The following is a 19,919-nucleotide window of genomic DNA, read 5'->3' on the forward strand; positions in this document are numbered from 1 at the left end:
TGCGAAGGCCACGGCGGTGCCAACGATCTGCGCCGGTGGGAGAACGAGTGGCTCCTGGCTGAGCGGAAGCGGTACCGGTATCCCCGGGACTGGGATCTGGACCGGGACTGGGACCGGTACTGGCGTTCCCTGGACTGGGACCGTCTGCAGGAGTCCTCTGGCGAGGGCCGTCTCAACTCCTCCAGGTGCCGGTCTCTGGGTGGTGCCAGAGAGCGGTGTACCCTTTCCGGTGCTTCCTCGCGCCGACCCACTCCCGGTGACGCGACCTCCTTCTGGGCAGTTGGTAACTGTGAGTCCGCGGAGTCGGAGCTCGACCAGGACCAACTTCAGGAATGGTGCCGGGACGGTGTCCTCGAGTGGCACACCATTGCTGGCTTACCCCTCAACAGCACCCATGGCATGGGTGCCGGAGGGTTCTCCCTATGCGGGAGGGGGCTCGCCGCCGACAGCTCAATGAGGTCCTTTTCAGCCTCAAAGGTGCCAGGCGTGGAGGGCTGATCCGTTATGCCCTCGAGCCCATTGTCTGCACTGCGCTCACTTAGGTCTGGGCTCAGTGGGGCTTGTGCTGCCAGGACTTCTGGTGTTGGCGCTGGTACCGTGGCCTTCTCGCGCTTATTGGTGCTCAGGGCCTTGGGAGGTGCTGGCCTCCTGTGCGGGGAATGACCTCGCCTTCCTTTTGGCTGCGAGGGGGGGCTGCACCGGGGAGGACGAGCGGTGCTGGGGCCTAGCCTGGTGCTCTGGGGCCGACAGTTCACGGTGCTTAGCTGGTGCTGGATCTCTTGACGGCTCCGGGGCACTATGCACCGAGGAAGCCTGAGCCGGCGTTGGGCGCTCCGGACCCAGTGGCTGCAATGCAGCCTCCATTAACAGCTGCTTTAAATGAAAATCTCTTTCTTTCCTTGTTCTTGGCTTAAATGCCTTGCAAATCCTACACCGCTCAATTTGATGTTTGTCCCCCAGGCAACGTAGACACAAGCTGTGGGGGTCACTAACTGGCATAGGTTTGCGGCACGTGGCACAATGTGAAGTCGTGGGCCTGTGGCATGCCCTGTGGCCCGGGGCGGGTCCTGGAAGCCTGCAAGCACCTAATCACTTAAGTGTCCACAATACAGGTATGTTAACCAACTGATAACAGCTACTCTGAAAAGGCTAAGGGACTGCTCTTCTACGAGAGAAAGAGAGAGAGAGAGAGAGAGAGAGAGAGAGAGAGAGAGAGAGAGAGAGAGAGAGGGTGTTCCAACGCCGCCACGGACAGTAAGAAGGAACTGGCGGGGGTCGGGCCGGCAGGGGTATATATGCACGGCACAGTGGTGCCACTAACGGAAAAAGTTTCCGATGCTCGTGCACACGGCGCGCGCTCACCTAAAGTGGAATGGACGTGAACAAGCACTCAAAGAAGAATTTCATGATTTCATAACTAGAGTTGGGTGAATAGCACAAAAATAATGTGTGAATAGTTGTTTCAATTCAAAACTGAAATTCAGCGTATCCATATTTGCTATTATAGCTGGCTGAATAATGGGAAAAAACAAATATTTTATTTTTTTAAAATTGCAAAATCTTATTGAACAAACTGTTCAATTAATACGTTCACAATTTATGTGCCCATCTCCATGTGTAATCAAGACGGGTTAATTTTGCATACTTGGAGAAACAAGAAATAACGCTCCCATTTAGCATGGTACTTGAGCGTGTGCATTTCTGTAAACATGTGAGTAGTCCTCTCAAGTCAATAAGACAACCCACATGTAGTGGTACCAGTAATATTGCTGAAGTACCTTTTGGAACTGAGGCCTATATGATTTGTTACACAAGAGTATTCTGTAGGAAAATCTTTGTTTCAATACTATTTCAAAGGATAGCATGAAAGCGCTGTGCTTAAACTAACCAAATAACTTTTAATTAAAGGACTTTCAGAAGAAATGTGAACACACTTTGCTCTGCCCACAGTACTAAAAGTTCACACGGTGAATGCGCTTCTCACTATATACAAATTGTCCATTCTAAAGGAAATGATAGTTTTTGTGTTTTTGAGTTTCTTATATAGCAGGAGTCAGCAACCTGCAGCACGCGGCCCAACAGGGTAATCTGCTGGCGGGCTGCGAGACATTTTGTTTATGTTGACCATCCGCAGGCACGGCCCCCTGTAGCTCCCACTGGCTGGGAATGGTGAACTGCGGCCACTGGAAGCTGCGAGGGGCTGTGCTTGTGGACAGTCAATGTAAACAAAATGTCTCGCAGCCCGCCAGCAGATTACCCTGATGGGCCGCGTGCTGAAGGTTGCTGACCCCTGTTATATAGGTTGCATTGCTGTAAAATATCATTGTGATATCAGTAGCATGCAGATCATTGTCAGGGGCTGTAAATCAGTTTCTATTCTGTGTTAAAGGAGATCTGCAATGTTTTTAATTCAATACATCTTTATTTTTACTTTGTTTAATAGGTACAAGGTTACTGCCATGTGATCACCAATCTCTTGCTCACAATCCCAGCATGCTCAGGGCATGTGATATCTGTAACACCTAATCTTGTTATTGGGGGGAATAGTGGAGACCTGTCAATGGAGAATAATATAAAGCTATATTTTTCAGTACTAAGTGGTTTACTATTACTTTTCACATATGCTTACACTCTTGACTGTTTCTGATATCACCCGTGTTAGAATGTACAAAAACAAATTAACAATTAAAGGACATTAACTACTTACAAGAACAGAGAAAGAAGTGAGAATATTAAAACTGAAGTGAAATAACAGTGATATTTATTTGCACATTCAGCTGCCCTTTGTAAGGTCAGGTGGTTACTGTTTGAAAACACTACAGTTCATCTTTAATATTTACCTTCACCTTGAATTATTTAGATTTGCATTGATTTTCACCTTGTATATTAACCTTCACAGTACAATTCACCTATAATACTAGGTTATTCAAGTTTTCAGCCAAAAGAGCTTGAGCCTAAGTTTCCTGCTAAAAGTTAATGGGCAGATCCTCACTTAGTGTAATATGGTGTAGCTCCACAGACCTCAATGGACTTGGGCTCATTAACACCAGCTTATGATCTAGTCCAATATTTCTACTCCTCTACTTGGTGCGGATAATTTTCACTCATCAGAAGAGCTGATACTTGTCTGCACTTTCTCCTGATTGGTGCCAGATGCTTTATGGCACTCCAGTTTGGATCAATTGGTACTGTAAAATATAGGATTTGTTGGCTATGGGAAAAGGTATTTGCAGGAAACAGGATAAAAATGACCAGTATTTTGCACCTTGGTTACCTTTTTCTTCACCATGCTCACGTGGATACCCAGGCAAACTCTAGCTTCTCATTCTTTGTACCCTGCCAACCCACTATGTTATTTGAAGCTTATTCTGTTTTCCCTTATTGTTGTAATGCATGCACCAAATTTAGGCAAACGTATACCAACTCATATACATGTATATTGTATCAGTTCGGCGGGGAGCCTTTCTGCATTCAAAACAACAAGGGACCAAATTTGTAAACATCAGGAACTGTTTGCTAATGATTCACAGACATAAAAAGTGACTTGCACCAAACAGATTTTAAAAATATTATGCTCAGAAAAATAGATGCATTTAAAAAAAAATTACACAGCAGATCCTCAACTTCTGTAAAATGGCATAGCTTAACCAAAGTCAAGGGAGCAATGACAATTTAGATTAGCTGGGGATCTGGCCCTATGTTAGACAACTTAAGTTAAACGTAATCTTTTACAAAGCTCTTAAATACTTTAGACTGTTTCCTGATATTTCTGAAATTTTGACAAATTGTACAATTTGCAGCGTTTCCTCACACTATATATTTAAAGCAATGAAGAACATATATTGTCTTATACTCTGGTATTTACCTTTTGGTCAATATACTTGTTTTCTTCAATTGCAGATCTTTTGGAGTGGTCACATGAGGAAGAAGATGCCGAAGGGAGTCTTCGCAATAAGCAGCTTGTATCCTGCTGCTGACGATCAATAAACTGCTTCATAAAACTTTCCCTTGCAAATAAGAAAAAGATATCACATTTTGTTGCTAAAAATCCAGAAAGAGTTAATCCATGTTTTCTGTAATATGTCACAATTGGTTACTGCTAAGATAGAACAGCAGCAAGATGGAAATTGATGGGGTACTGGATAGTACATACAAATAACAAAGATGACTAGATTTAGATGTAATTATTAAAAACAATAATTGAATTTGGTGCTTTCATTCAGTTTCAAACAAAAGTGTTTGTTCTCTTTCATAATACAGTCTTTTATTTGATTTTTAAAATGTAACAATTAATTTTAATTTTATTGACATCAGATAAAGCAGTTTAAAGTTTTTTCTGAGTTTATAATACAAATTGCTCATTAAAAGCAAACCAAAGACTAATATAATCCAAAGGATGCATACTTTCGGCAAGAAAATCAATTTTTCAAGAGTTCAAACAGCATCTGTTCATAAAACAGCCTTGAATGCCAATTTTAAGGTACTTTGACAATTTTATACTTCACATATGCCATGATTTGATTTTTAAATTATTTTTGTTTACAAGAAATACACATTTATTTTTCCACATTCTAAGTTCTATAGTTATATACTGAGTGTAACCAACTCTTCTCTGGAGTGATAGTTCTACACAGTACAACAAATTCATTTTAAAGATTTTATTCTTCTGTCCATAGCTTGAATTTTTTTTTCGATGGCTAGCAGCAACACTAGGTCTCAATTACCTACCCACATATACATTTGGAAAAACACAGGGAAAAAAAAAATCATACAAAGCCAACAAAGATCACGGATACACTGTTCAAAAAAGAAGCAAAAACTCAATATGTACATAATTGGGGTTTTGGAAATACAATATGTCTGATCTTTACCTTAAAATTTAACAGTGTTTTATTTTAATCCCTCAGAGGCAGATATTTTGGCCTGTACCATACCTTTTGCACAGTTCAGATGACACAAAAGATTTGAAGACAGCCCCAACTGGCCTACCTGTGGTCTCCCCAGCACAGGAGAATCCCCAGTGATAATAGAGCTGGCACAGCCATCTCCTACACCGTGTATGAACTTGGGTGGGGAAGGGTGTAGAGGGGGCTGGGAATGGAGTGTGCTATGCTCCAGCTATCCTCATCTGGCAAAAGGTCCCTTGGGAACAGTTGCAGATGGAGCATAGTTATAGCAGTCCCCAGGCTGCTTTCAAAGATTCAGTGAACTACAACTGACTCCCCAATGCCTAACTGTCCCCTCTCATAAGCTGGGTACAACAGAAACTCTGACCTCTGAGTTTTTTGGGTCATTTTTTGAAGGAAAGTTATCCCCAGTGCAAATGCAGTCCAGTCAGGTAATGGTCAAAAGTTGTTACCCTCTGACAGCTGTTCAGTGTTCTATGCGAGGTGATTTGGTGGACTCAGATGACCAGGTAATTAAAAAACCCACACTGGAATTGATTTTTAGAACTTTTGCTCGGAGTCTTAGAAAAGAAGCTAAAAAAACAAATGAGGCTGAAGAGAAACTACTTTCTCATCTGCAGAAATGCTCTTTCCAATATACTCTACCTGCATGCAGATAAATGACTTCCAGGACTATTATTCATTCCTTTCATGAGCACTAAAGCCATGTAAAAAAGAGAGGAGGTGATATTTTTTGGGAAGTAAAAATGAGAGACAAATGAAAAGTCACCCACTCTCACCTCTAAATATAATGTTTTGATTCTGATTTCTAAAATTATCTGCTTAATTTTCGGGAGAAAAACTGTTATATGTCCCTGGCACTACTGTGTGTGCTGGTAATTAACAAGTCTCCAGCACATAAAGAAAGGATGTATTTTATACCTTATTTTTGGAACTGTAAAATCTGAAGGAAGCTTGGAGATTTTCACCATTTGTGGCCTGTTAGGAAATTTTTCAAATATACGTAGACGCAGTGGAAGCTTTTCCTTAGTATCAGCATTGGCTTCACTTTGCTTAAGCTTAAAAAAGAAAAAAGAAAAGAAAAGAAAAAAAAAGGAAATTTTACTCTAAGTGTAAAAGTTTTATTTTTCAGAATTCAAAGAACAATAACAGCAATCAGTTGAAGAGACAGAAGATGGCAGCAAAGAACTACAGAGGGTAGTTTTGTTGCTCAGAGTTCATTAATTTACTTGTGTTAGAGGCACTGACAGATATCAAACTATACCAATCCATTATCTAAAAGCCATAGGATAAGAGGCATTTCTAATCATTTCAGTTTTAAATCATGAGGCATATTAGCTTTGTATTATGTATGTTTACTTCTGTATTTTCTTCACAGTTCCCTAACACTTTTAAAAAGAAAATAAATATTCATGTTTTGTCTTATGTGACTCAGCTTTTTGTGCATGTTGACAGCTTTGAGATATTCAGATAGAGCATAATGTAGATAAACGAACTGAAGATTAAAATCTTTAGAAAAACCTCAGATTATGATTGCAATAGGAAAATCACTTACGGATGGATCTATTAAATATTGCTATACTTATATCTAATGATATCTGAAAAAGTAGATGGAGATATAACTATTGCATTCTGATTATCATGTAGGGTCACCTAACCATTTTATGGCAACAAAATGCCAAGTCAGAAAGGGCCACTACATGGACCAAAGCTTTTATGGTAAAACACTTTTTTTGAATTGAAGAACTTAACATGAAAAATATCAATTTCTGTCTAATTGAACATAGTACAGTAAGGTTTGGAAATCTAATAGCACACGTCTAACTGTGGTCTTTCATACAATAGGGTGTGTTTACACAACATTTTGCACAGATTGGGAGCAAGCCTTGCAGCCCCAAGATAACAAATTCCAGTTAGCAGGGTTTGTGCTAATGCTCTAAAAATAGCTGTAGAAACAGCACTTTGAAGTTGCAGTTTGGGTTGAGGCACTAAAGCCCACCCCACTTCCTGTTGAGCCAGGCTGGAAGGTTCACTCCTGCTGGCTCCAGAATGCTGTGTAGACATACCCTAAGGATCAACTTTTCTTTGTCCATTATAGCATGGGCATCGAATCTTGATTTTTTAAGAGAATTGTGAAATGAGTGTATGGCAAGAATGCTGTATATTTCATATATTTAGATTTTAGTGAAGATTTTAGTATAGTACAGTTTCTGGTGGAAGATTTTTCTGAATATTAATTAAAATTAGCATAGATGTGAACTGTCATGTGGACTAAAAACTGAAGAACAATAAATATGGGATAATGATAAATGGTAGTACACCGAGTTGGGGAAGAAGGTGTCTAGTGGGGCACTGCAGAGATCAACTCTATGTCCATTCTTATTTAATATCTTTATTAATGATCCTCAAAAGGGAGAAATCATGCTATTAATTAAATTAATTGGATATTAAATTGGGAGGAGTTGAAAATACCAGTGAGGACAGGGAAATTAAAAAAAAAAAAAGAGATATTAGAAACAAGGACAGACAATAACAAATGGAGATTCAATTTTAAAAATGGAAGTTAATAATCCAAGGGGAAAATATGTTGCAACATATTCATTGAGAGAACACACTGGGGAAGCACTAATGCTGACAGAAAGCTAGAGTAGCAGTAAGAATGGAGTGCAGGCTGTGGAAAGGTTTCTCAAGAGCAATGCCTCATCACTTGGTACTTAGAATAAACAGGACCCTTGAAATGCCAGTGTAGTGGAGGGAAAAATCCTTCACTCTCAGGGAAATGGACTGGATGATCTAAGAGGGCTTTTCTAGAGCTAGAATAGCTTTTTTTTAACCCAGTGGAAATTCTCATTGGCACAAGTTTTCCGGTTCTTGTCACTCTGTCTTTTCAATCTCTACCTTCTACATTAATGACAAGTAAATGTAGATATATGCAGACTGTAACACGGAGAGAAAATGTCCCTCACAGGAAATGATTGCTATTCACGGGAGCCCACAGCTTTGCATTTTATATCTAAATACAAAAACAGGGAGTTTGTGATAGATTAAAATGGTATCTGATGTTCCAGTGCAGCAGACAACCATACTATAAAAGAGCTAAGCAACGTTACATAAATATACACTTTTTGAAAAGCAGAATGATTAAAAACATGCTTTAAAAATAATCTGAACTCAAAGCTATTCTACAGAATATCTCAGCATCAGTCATGCTGAGATAATATTATATATTAGGAAGCTGAACGCATTTAGCTTCACTTAGTGCCTCTCAACAAGTCTAGGGTGTAATATTTGCTCTGCATGACACACATCCTGTTCTGTGTCATTGCTTAAATCCTTCACATTTCAGCTCCTGTTTTTTTCAGCTTACGACAAAGACATATATCTTTTTAAAGATATAGGATTTGTAGAAATATGGCAACTATTGTTTACAACGAGGACTGCCAAGCGATTAAAAAATTAATTGTGATTAATCGGACTGTTAATAACAGAATACCATTTCTTTAAATATTTTTGGATTTTTCTACATTTTAAATTATATTGATTTCAATTACAACACAGAATACAAAGTGTATAGTGCTCATTTTATATTTATTTTTTATTACAAGTATTTGCACTGTAAAAAAACCAAAAGAAATAGTATTTTTCAATTCACCTCATACAAGTACTGCAGTGCAATCTCTTTATCATGAAAGTTCACCTTAAAATGTAGAGTTATGTATGTACAAAAAAATCTGCATTCAAAAATAAAACAATGTAAAACTTAGAGCCTGCAAGTCCACTCAGTCCTACTTCTTTTTCAGCCAATTGCTCAGACAAACAAGTTTGTATACATTTGCAGGAGATAATGCTGCCTGCCTTCTTGTTTACAATATCACCTGAAAGTGGGAACAGGCGTTCGCATAGCACTGTCGTAGCCAGCGTCGCAATATATTTACGTGCCAGATGCACTGAAGATTCATATGTCCCTTCATGCTTCAACCACCATTCCAGACAGGTTCTGCTTGATAACAATCCAAAGCAGTGTGGACTGATGCATGTTCATTTTTATTATCTGAGTCAGATGCCATCAGCAGAAGGCTGATTTTCTTTTTTAATGGGTTCAGGTTCTGTAATTTCTGCATCTGAATGTTGCTCTTCTAAGACTTCTGATGACATGTTCCACATGTTGTCCCACTCAGATTTTGGAAGGGCACTTCAGATTCTTAAACCTTGGGTCGAGTGCTGTAGCTATTTTTAGAAATCTCAGATTGGTAGCTTCTTTATGTTTTGTCAAATCTGCAGTGAAAGTGTTCTTAAAATGAACAATATGTGCTGGGTCATCATCCAAGACTGCTATAACATGAAATATATGGCAGAATTCAGGTAAGACAGAGCAGGGAGCATACAATTCTCCCCCAAGGAGTTCAGTCACAAATTTAATTAACACATTATTTATTTATTATGGGCTCTAGGTGGCACAGAAGGGCAGCTTTCCTAGTGCTGATCCTCCCTTTCTCCCTGTTGTGGATGGGGGTCAGGGGCACAATGGGAGGGCCCTCACCCCCACCTTGGCCACGGATGAATAGAACTTCCTGTCCCAGAAAGCAAGTTTTACATGAGACAGCATGAGGAGATGGAACAAGAGATAGTCCCTTTTTCATTTACCTCTACAGTATCAATCAGAGTGTTTTAAACATACATCTAATTAGTATTTGCACTCTGAAATTTTCAGTTTCCCCTTAAGAAAGACATTTTTTTCTTTTAGGCTGTTTTTATATTTCTTTACAGACAATATACTGACAAAATGTGATTCTCCCTTAGTACTCATCTGTCATAACTTGGAATGATTTCAGTAACAGCAAGTAAACTTTGAAGAACATTGAAAATAAACTCTTGAATAAAGTAATGCTTAGTTTAACTCCATGGACTTCGGTGAGTTACAACAGGAATAAATTTGATATATTATGTTGATTAATAACCACTCATTTTTAAAATTATTACATTATTATTAGTGTTTAACATTAGATCCTCCCTCTCCCACAATACATAAAATGCTTTAAATAGAAACATAGTCATCTGGAAATCTCAATCTTATTTTCAAATTTTGTTTGAACAAACTCTCTGAAAATAAGGACTCCAATTTGACTGCTGTTAATTTAAATTCAACAAAATATAGCTGTTGTTTCAATGAAAATCTTTTATTCTTTCTTAAATGTATTGGTGTGCATTTCAGCTACAAAATTTCCAACATTACACACCTTGTATAATGGCAGAGCTACTGAACCAGAAAAAAATAAACGTTTAACTGTGCTCACACTGAAATGCTCTTTCCAATAAGTCATTTACATTTTAAATGCAGCAAAAAGCATTCACAGAAAAGTAAATATGTATTTAACAATAAATTAGGCTACTAGATTTTAATTCTTATACGCTCTGTAAAACAGCATGCCAGATGGATACTATCACCACTATAGTCCATTGGGAGAAACAGATTTATCAAGAGACCTTCATTGTGTTTTATTAGGAAGACTTTTTTATTTTTGGCCTACCAGGGTGGCCAAGATCTGCTCTCCAGTGTTCTCTGCTCCAAAGCATCACAGGAAAAAAAGAGTTGCATAGGGAACATGAGGTTGCATCTATTTTGGCTTATACTGAAGAAATAGCTGCTTTGGACTTCCTATGCAGGTGTCCTGGGGCTAGAGAATACGCTGGGAGCTGAGGATTCCTCCATTTGTATTCACTGTGTTTTAGTCATTTGTAAGGGTACAATTCTGACATGCAGGTCACAGATTCCATGACTTTCTGGGACCTCCGTGACTCAGGGTTGCCAACTTTCTAATTGCACAAAACCGAACACCCTAGCCCCGCCCCTTCCCCTAGGCCCCGCCACCTTCCCCGAAGCCCTGCCCTGGGCTCACTACATTCCCCTTCCCTTGATGGCTCACTCTCCCACACCCCCACTCACTTTCACAGGGCTGGGACAGGGGGTTGGGTTGCGGGAGGTGGTGAGGGCTCCAGGGTGAGGTCAGAAATTTGGCGTTCAGGGTGCGGGAGAGGGGCTCCAGGTTAGGGCAGGAAGTTGGAGAGCGGGAGGAGGTGAGGGCTCTGGCTGGGGGTGTGAGCTCTGGGGTGGGACTCAGAATGAGGGGTTTCGGGTGCAGGAGAAGACTCCAGGCTGGAAGGTGAGGCAGAGGGATTAGGAGTGCGGGAGAGGCCTGCAAGTGGGCTCTGAGGTGGGGTTGGGGATTAGGAGTTCAGGGTGTGGGAGGGGGCTCTGGGCTGGGGCAGGGGGTTGGGGTGCAGGAGGGGAGAGGATTCTGGGCTGAGGGTGTGGGATCTGGGGTGGGGCCAGGGATGAGGGGTTTTGGGTGCAGGAGGGGGCGCTTGGTGGGGGGGACTCAGGGTGGGAGGTTGGGGCTGGGGGTTGGGGAATGGGCTTACCTTGGGCAGCTCTCAGTCAGTGGTGCAGCAGGGCTAATGCAGGCTGCCTGCCTGTCCTGGGGCATGGAAGCAGCCAACAGGTCTGGCTCCTAGGCATGGGGGGACGACAGGCGGCTCCATGGCGCGCATTGCTCTCGCCCACAGGCACCATCCACCTAGCTCCCATGGGCCAGGAACGCTGGTGCTCGGGCAGCGCACGGAGCCCCATGCCCCCCCCACCCCACCGCCAAGGAGCCAGACCTGCTGGCCACTTCTGGGGCACAGTGTAGTGCCCCAGGACAGGTCGGGACTAGCCTGCCTTAGCCCCACAGCACCACCGACTGAGCTTTTAACTGCCCGGTCAGCGGTGCTGACTGGAGCTGCCAGGATCACTTTTCGATCAGATGTTCCCTTCAAAAACAGGACACCTAGTCACCCTACTGTGACTTCTTCTGCAGCGGCAGGGCTGGAGCAGCTGTCAGCACCAGGGCCACCGAAGTTGTGGTCCCAGGACCACCAGAGCAGCGGCTGGCAGTCAGCCTCCTGGCTGCTAGAGCAGGGGCTACCATAGGAGTGGCAGACACACCCTCAGGCTGCTGGAAGTCAGCCCTGGGACCACTGGAGCAGGGGCTGGCAGCTGGCCCCAGGGCTGCTGGAGCAGCTGGCTGGAGGTCCACCCTGGGGCAACTGGAGCAGTGGTCTTCCGGCCGCCGGAGCAACGGTCGTCAGGGCTACGAGAACCACAGTTCCCAGGGCCACCAGAGCAATGGCCAGCAGTCAGCCCCGGGACTGCTGGAGCAAGGGCAGCCGGAGCAGCAGCAGGCAGTGGTCCCTGGGGCTGCCAGAGCAGCAGCTGCAGATCAGCCTAGGACTGCTTGAGCAGCAGCTGGCGATCAGCCCCGGGGCTGCCAGAGCAGTGGCTTCAGGACTGAAGAGGTGGCCAGGATTCAGTCAGGCCCCCTAGAACTGGAGCAGTGGCAGTTAGCCCCTGCTGCAGGAGCAGAGGCGTGGCTGGAGCAGCTGCCAGAGGCCAGCCCCTGGCAGTACTCTGACTGGTATTCCTCCCCCCACACTTGGGTATTTTTAGTAAAAGTCACAGACAAATCATGGGCTTACATGAATTTTTGTTTATTGCTTGTGACCTGTCCCTGATTTTCACCTGATTTAAAAACCCATGACAGAATCTTAACCATAGTCATTTGGCATGCAAGTAAAACCTTCTAAGTAGGACTCACTCTCTAAACAGAATATGGTGTCCTTCCTTGCTACTGACAATAGATAAAATAACTATGTGGAATTAAGGCATGCCTAACTTAAGTTTGAGAAAACCTAACACAAGGAAGCTCATTAGAGGTGCTTAATTATATCTGGAAATGCTCTCAAGATTGTCATGGGTTTTTAAAGCTATTTTCCAGTAAGGCATGTGTATATATTTTTTCAAAACTTTACTACTATATTAAGGCACTTATATAAAGATGGCCTGATTTTCAAAGGTTTAATGGGATTTGGGGGTGCTCAGCCTTTTTGAAAGGGTTGAGGTTGGGCTGAAAATCAGACCCAAAACACACATTTAGAAATTGATACTAGGATATCTACAACAGAAAGATAAATACATCTAGGCATTTGCAAATATTCTCAGAATGTCTCAGTGCCCTCTTTTTTTTAATCAAAGAACATAAAAACAAGTGAAAAAAGAAGAGCTCATCCGGACATTTTGATCGGTGCTGTTTTGCTCCCAAACGTAATTGCTCATACTACAGTCTAGAGGGTATCTCATCCTGCCAGAATGAACGTGTTATTTTTAGTGCAGAATGGAATGCAGCACACTGAAGGCTTTTTAACTACCTCAAGGCAATGGTGGGATAAGTAAAAAATTCTGATTCTGAGCGTACTTGGTGCTTCACTTACAATAAATATTAAGACTGTTTCTTATTTTTTGTAAAGGAAGGTGTTAAATATTTTAAATAACACTACAATAGAGTGGCACATTTTATTTAAGAAGCTGTGCTCAGTTGCAAATAAGAATGAAGCTTTTCATACTTTGTTAAGGGGTTAATTGTGCCTTTGCCATGTGCTTCAGCTATGGGGGATGCACGGCCTCAGGAGCAGACTGGAAACTCAGAAAGTGACCATCCACTTCTTGATTTCCCCCTGCTCCAAGGGGAAGTACCCTGCACCCACACTGTATGTTCCCCACCATGCCAGCCTGAAGGTGGAGCCAAGGCTGCTCCCATTCTTCTCCTTTCCTGTCCGCTCCTCACATAAATACATGAGAGGGGATATAGCTTCTGTCCCATCCCTGCTGCTATCCATAGTATAGGTAACTGTAGGGGCCACACTCTTATTCCCCTCTAACTCCTCTGCTTGCTTCCTTTCCTCCACAGTAGCACAGAATGGGCCCCAAACGGGCTTCAAATTCTGCAGGATTTCCTCATTAAAGGTCGGATGCTCAGAGCATAGTCCTGCAAATACTAATGCTAGTGGGTGTCTGCAGGATCTGGTCCTTGATATGCAAAATAACTAATTAATTTGCACGCACGATTATCTAGACTTCTGTCTGTGGGAAAGCAGGATAAGTTATCATACTGATTGAATGGTTTAAAGCAGTGTTTTGCCAGCATTTTTATTTATTTTACAGAGACATCTCTGATTTGAGAGCCTCCAGCTTCCTAACCACTAATTGCTCCATCCCCAGTGTGATATGAATTCAGAAATATGACAACTTGGACAGCACAAAAACATTTTCAGGATGAATTCAATCTTTCCTGGTAGATCAGCATCTTTATTTTAGTAGACATTTATCTGAAAATACTGATTTCAGCCCAAAGTGGGGAGTTTATTTATGTTTAAAAAGAAAAGCAGATTGAAAAAATAAACTTTGTAAATAGTTTCCCCTAACTATTAACCAAATGTGTTTAAAAAGCAAAAGGTCGGTAGTAATACTCCTCCTCTTTCTACTAGGCTACATAGATATCCATTCAGTGTAACCCCACGAACTGAGTGTCAAATTTGACCCACTGATTTCAAACTGACTGCTCATATGAATAGGAGTTGCATGAGCTGGCTGAAAGAGAGCATACTTTAATTTGCACATGTTTTCTTATATGCTTTACTGATTATGGTCCAGATTGTGACTGGCTGCTAAGCAGTTGTGTAAGGGTGAGGACCTCTCCTCTCTTGTGCCCCTATAAAGGTTCCCATTCTAATTTATTTAGTAGTGTTTGTATTAAATATTGTATTGTAGTGCTTAGAGGCCACAACTAAGATGGGACCTCATTGTGCTAAGTACTTTGCAAACACATATGGCTTGTCTACACTTACCAGGGATCGATGCTGTGGCGATTGATGGACCAGAGGGCGATTTAGCGGGTCTAGTGAAGATCGCTCTCCTGTCTATTTTAGTACTCCACAGGAATAAGAAGAGTAAGGGGAGTCGACAGGAGACTGTCTCCCTTCGACAGAGCATAATGTGTACCCCGCGGTAAGTAGATCTGAGCTACGTTGACTTGAGTTATGCTACTAATGTAACATAGCTTAAACCAACTTTCCCCCGTAGTGTAGACAAGGCCATAGTAAAGAGTCACTTCACTCTGAATGCTTACTCTAAATGCTTTAGACAGACACAAAGTAGGATAAAGGAAGTGAGAGACAGGGAGATCCTGGGACAGATACATTTTTATACTAAAGCCCCTTTACACTGTCTGTAAAGGGGCATCAGTGTTAATGAGAATTTGGCCCTGAGTGGCTTGTCCAAGATCACATAAGAAGTCTGCTCTGAAGGACACAATGGAATTATGTTTTCAGTTTTCAAAAGGACAAAGCACATTCTCTGCAGAGCTCAACAGAGAAGGGATAGTAGGAGAGGGACCGAGTAGCTGAATTTAGGACTCAATAAAACAAGATCTGTGAGTCACACTTGCCAACACTGGTGACAGATGAGAGAATGTTTTCTCTGTTGGGCCTTCACCCTTTGAGGACATTTCCGGAAGACAGTGAAGTAATGATAGGTCAACATTTCTATGGAATGTATATTGTCCTAAGCTTGTACTCAACATAAAAAGTCAATGAGTGTGGATTGATGGCAAAGTGATTCAGGAAACTTATCTAGTGATTGACCATTATATGGAAAATTTATTGAATCACTCTGCCAATAATAATCTGACATCACTGTACTTTTATGGCAGGTGCAGGCTGAGCACTACTTTACAGTTATCTGTGCTTCCCACTTCCTGAGACGGACAGTGAGCTTCCATTTGTAGCATTATTTCAAGTGCCTACAGAGGATCTTAAGTTCTCAACACTGACCTGTACACCAAGTGGGTGGTGAGAGAGGAGGAGATAATAATCATCATTAAGATCACTAAGTGATGGTTAGTTTTATACTTACACCTAGGATGAAATCTTGGCTCCATTAACTTTAATGTCAAAACTTTCACTGACTTCAAATTGATCCAGGTTTTGAACCTGAATATTTCCATGATTTGAAATCACTGGGAGAATATCCCTGTCATTTCCCCCTCCCTTATTTCTATTTTTTCCCCATTTCTTTGGAACATGGCTCCTCCTAACCTGTGAAGTTTTCTAAGATGCATATCTAAGTTTTGAAAGGAAGCAGTACAAACACGTGTAAATGCAAATGAAAATTTTATTGCAATTCTGGAGGCTAAGTCTGTTCTTGGTTAGACCCATGTAACACCACTGGAATCCTAAACTCACCTATAGCCTCATCAATCAACTGGAAGAAAGTGGTGTCACCGAAATAAATAAGAAGAGAATTTTATTCCGCTGATTTAAATTATACTAAAAACAAGACTTGTAAGATCAAAATGGTAACCTAAGAATTTTCAGCGATGTTTTAGATTTTAGATTTAAAGAGATAGCACAGGATCAAAACATTAACCTACAGACACATACTGCAGTTACTTACATCCTGTATATCCCATGCAAATTTAGCCGTCATTGTTTGTTTACTGACTCTATAATAACATATGAACATAAGAATGGCCATACTGAGTCAGACCAAAGGTCCACCTAGCTCAGCATTCTGTCTTCCAACTGTGGCCAATGCCAAGTGCTTCAGAGGGAATGAATAGAACAGGTAATCTCAAGTGATCCATCCCCTGTTGCCCATTCCCAGCTTCTGGCAAAACCAAGGCTAGGGACACCATCCCTGCCCATCCTGGCTAATAGCATTGATGGACCTATCCTCCATGAATTTATCTAGTTTTTTTTTAAAACCCTGTTATGGTCTTGGCCTTCACAACATCCTCTGGCAAGGAGTTCCACAGTTAGACCATGTGTTGTGTGAAGAAATACTTCCTTTTGTTTGTTTCAAAACCTGCCGCCTATTAATTTCATTTGGTGACCCTAGTTCTTGTGTTATGAGAAGGAGTAAATAACACTTCTTTATTTACTTTCTTCACACCAGTCATGATTTTATAGATCTCTTTCATATCCCCCCTTAGTTGTCTCTTTTCCAAGCTGAAAAGTGCCAGGCTTTTTAATCTCTCCTCATATGGAAGCTGTTCCATACCCCTAATCATTTTTGTTGCCCTTTTCTGAACCTTTTCCATTTCCAATATATCTTTTTTGAGATGGGGCAATCACATCTGCATGCAGTATTCAAGATATGGGCGTACCACAAATTTATATAGAGTCAATACGATATTTTCTGTCTTATTCTTGATGATTCCCAACATTCTGTTAGCTTTTTTGACTGCCACTGTACACTGCATGGATGTTTCCAGAGAACTATCCACAATGACTCCAAGATCTCTTTCTTGAGTGGTAACAGCTAATTTAGACCCCATCATTTGATATGCGTAGTTGGGATTATGTTTTCCAATGTGCATTATTTTGCATTTATCAACACTGAATTTCTTCTGTCATTTTGTTGCCCAGTTATCCCGTTTTGTAGCAGACTAACATTAATGTGCTGAAGGAAATGCAGAAAACCTGACATGTGAGAGCCTTTTAAGAGCTTTATGTGAAACTACTGATATCACTACCCAGAGCTTAAAAATGACAGCTACCATTGCTAGTTTTGGTTTCCTGTGCAGCTCGGATGAGCTTTAAAAAAATATATTTTCAGCTACTCTCTGCAGCCTGTTTACTCTAAGCCAGTGATTCCCAAACTTGTTCCGCCACTTGTGCAGGGAAAGCCCCTGGCGCGCCGGGCCGGTTTGTTTACCAGCCAGGTCCTTCGCCCCGCGCAGCTTCCCGCAGGCCCCATTGGCCTGGAGTAGCGAACCGCAGCCACTGGGAGCCATGGTCGGCTGAACCTGCAGACGCAGCAGGTAAACAAACCGGCCCGGCCTGCCAGGGGCTTTCCCTGCACAAGCGGCGGAACAAGTTTGGGAGCCACTGCTCTAAGCACATCTAAGTATTCTTTCACGAATCAGCAACTGATCTAAGATATGAAGTGAGCAAACAAATATATTGCTTTTTCTCTTCTGAAAAAATAGTTTTTCAAGTGACTAGACAGACCCAAAGACTTATCTAAAACATAAACAGCACTGTGAATTGATTGGCTACTCAACAGCTGTCAAATGTTCAATATGCTGTTGGTGGTGATTTCTGTTAAGACTGATAAAACAGCTAGATCATTTATGCTTAATATTGCAGACTTGCTGGTTCAGATGACCAATGGCTGTCAGATCACAAAAGGTCGGGGTTGCTGTGTCCATGTGCAATGATTACACCTTGTGTCAAGGCTGAATCTCAACTCTGTCACTCCGAGTGCAGAAGTGGGCCCGCAAGGATTTTAAAAATTAATACTTGCCTATCCAGGCTTGTATTAAACTCCCAAGGTTACAGCTTTTCTCTGACCTTGGCTTGGTAAACGCTGCCACCACCCAAATGCAGAAAAACCCCTTTGAACTCAGGAAGGAGCACTTGGGAATTCCTTCCTGTGGGGTATCCTCAAGCCCTTTCACCCCCGCTCTGGGGAAGAGCTGAGAAAGAAAACAAAGGAAATTACCTGTGGCTATCAGCTAATCCAACAACATGCACAAACTTTTTAGGACACCAAAAATCCAATCCTGTTCTTCAAAAAGGTAAATTTTATTAAAAACAAAAAGAAAGAAAATACATTTGGAATTTAGGATTTTGCTAGATTTTAAGAGAGCAGTTCCAAAAATCAAGCACCCAAAATTGCTTTCTTGGGGGTTCAGCTTAAAGGTTACAAGCAAACAAAACCATCTGGGATTAGCACAGAGGAGTCCACAAGCAAATAAAAAATAAAAGAAATAACCCTAATTACGTCTAGCTAAACATTCTGATCTACTTACACATTTGGAGTTCAGATATGTAGTTCTAGGCATGATCTGATGATTTATGATCATACCTGGCTTAAGTTGCTTATAGCATGGCTGCTCTGTCCCTCCAGCCCAGAGAACAACAGACAAAGGGAAAGTTGCTTTCCCAATTTTAAAAAGTTTACCTTCCCATTGGCTCTTTTGGTCAGGTGCCCACTTTTTTTTCTTTACCTGGGGGACTTTTAAACCCTTTATAGGTAAAGCAAGTAAAGAACAGCTACCAAGATGAATTTTACAGCTAACTGGCTGGCTGGGTGTCCATCAAACGGAGCTATCCCCCCTTTATTTATCACACCTTGTGTTGAAATCTAATGGCTTATGGTTTGGTTTGCATGAGAAGGAAAAAGGGAACATTAAGAGCTATAGCCCCCTCCAAATCCACTGAATCTCTCACAACAGAGCCTATTAAAATGGGTTGCTTTCTAGGTAGCCATTGCACTCCAAAATAAAGTGTCCCAGTACTAATGATCCATGCTTAATATTGTAGACAGCAGTTCACAGAGCACTGGCTAGCTGCCATCTATTTAGGCTGTAAATTAAAATGTTTGTAAAAAATGTATGTGAAAATGTTTGCAAAAAAAAGTCAGGGTTTACCTTGAGAAAGAAAATCTCTATAAAACTCTGATTGGGTTAAAGTATTTTCATTTTTACAAAGAAAGTATTGCGTTTTTACAGCCATCTTTGGGTCTTTAATAGTTTCCTTCCACGTGCTTACATTTCAGAATCCACTTTAAGGTGTAGTTTTTACTTTTGTTCCGTGTCAGACAGCTCATTTCAATTACTCTACATGCTTCTTAAAGGCCCCATTCTCCTACATCAGCAACCCTGAGAAGGGGCTTTTCTTACCCTGGCCATCCCAAAAGGGGCTTCCCAGGAGAAAGGGGAAAGCAGTGCAAGTTAATACAATTTAGGTCTCTGCCTTTCTACCTCCAGCCTTCATCTTCTCCACCTACTCCAATGTAGCTGGGCTTGAGTTCCACAGGTATGTTGTAGAGACACAAAACCTCACACCACCCCTACTCTGAGCACAGGGTCCTTGACTTGGCTGATATAATTCATATTTTGATTGTTATCTCCCATCTTCCCTAAACAGTTATTTCCACTTTGTTTCCTCTTAACTATTTAAGACCTCTCTTTGAGGGATCTTGGTGATATAACAAGTGACAAATGTAATATTTTTGCATTGCTAACTTTTAACTTCCGTGTTTATTTAATTTTGGGCCTTTTTAAAATTCTGATGTTTTATTGACCAAAACATGGACAAAAGCAACACCTAAAATCTCTCTTCTCAAAAGTT

General features: G+C 41.6%; 1 protein-coding gene across 2 annotated transcripts in view; it reads right to left on the reverse strand.

The window, feature by feature from the left end:
• NALCN (sodium leak channel, non-selective) overlaps positions 1-19,919 on the reverse strand; it is a 330,584-nt gene that overhangs the window by 75,390 nt on the left and 235,275 nt on the right. For both annotated transcript variants that reach the window (XM_077807053.1, XM_077807052.1), the window contains 2 exons: positions 5,829-5,965; positions 3,866-4,007 (listed from right to left, as the gene is read on the reverse strand). In XM_077807053.1, coding sequence (XP_077663179.1) covers positions 3,866-4,007; positions 5,829-5,965 — 279 coding nt within the window. The remainder of the gene's footprint in view (positions 1-3,865; positions 4,008-5,828; positions 5,966-19,919) is intronic.

The sequence above is a fragment of the Eretmochelys imbricata genome, chromosome 1 (genome assembly GCF_965152235.1).
Source record: "Eretmochelys imbricata isolate rEreImb1 chromosome 1, rEreImb1.hap1, whole genome shotgun sequence".
Taxonomy (NCBI): Eukaryota; Metazoa; Chordata; order Testudines; family Cheloniidae; genus Eretmochelys; species Eretmochelys imbricata.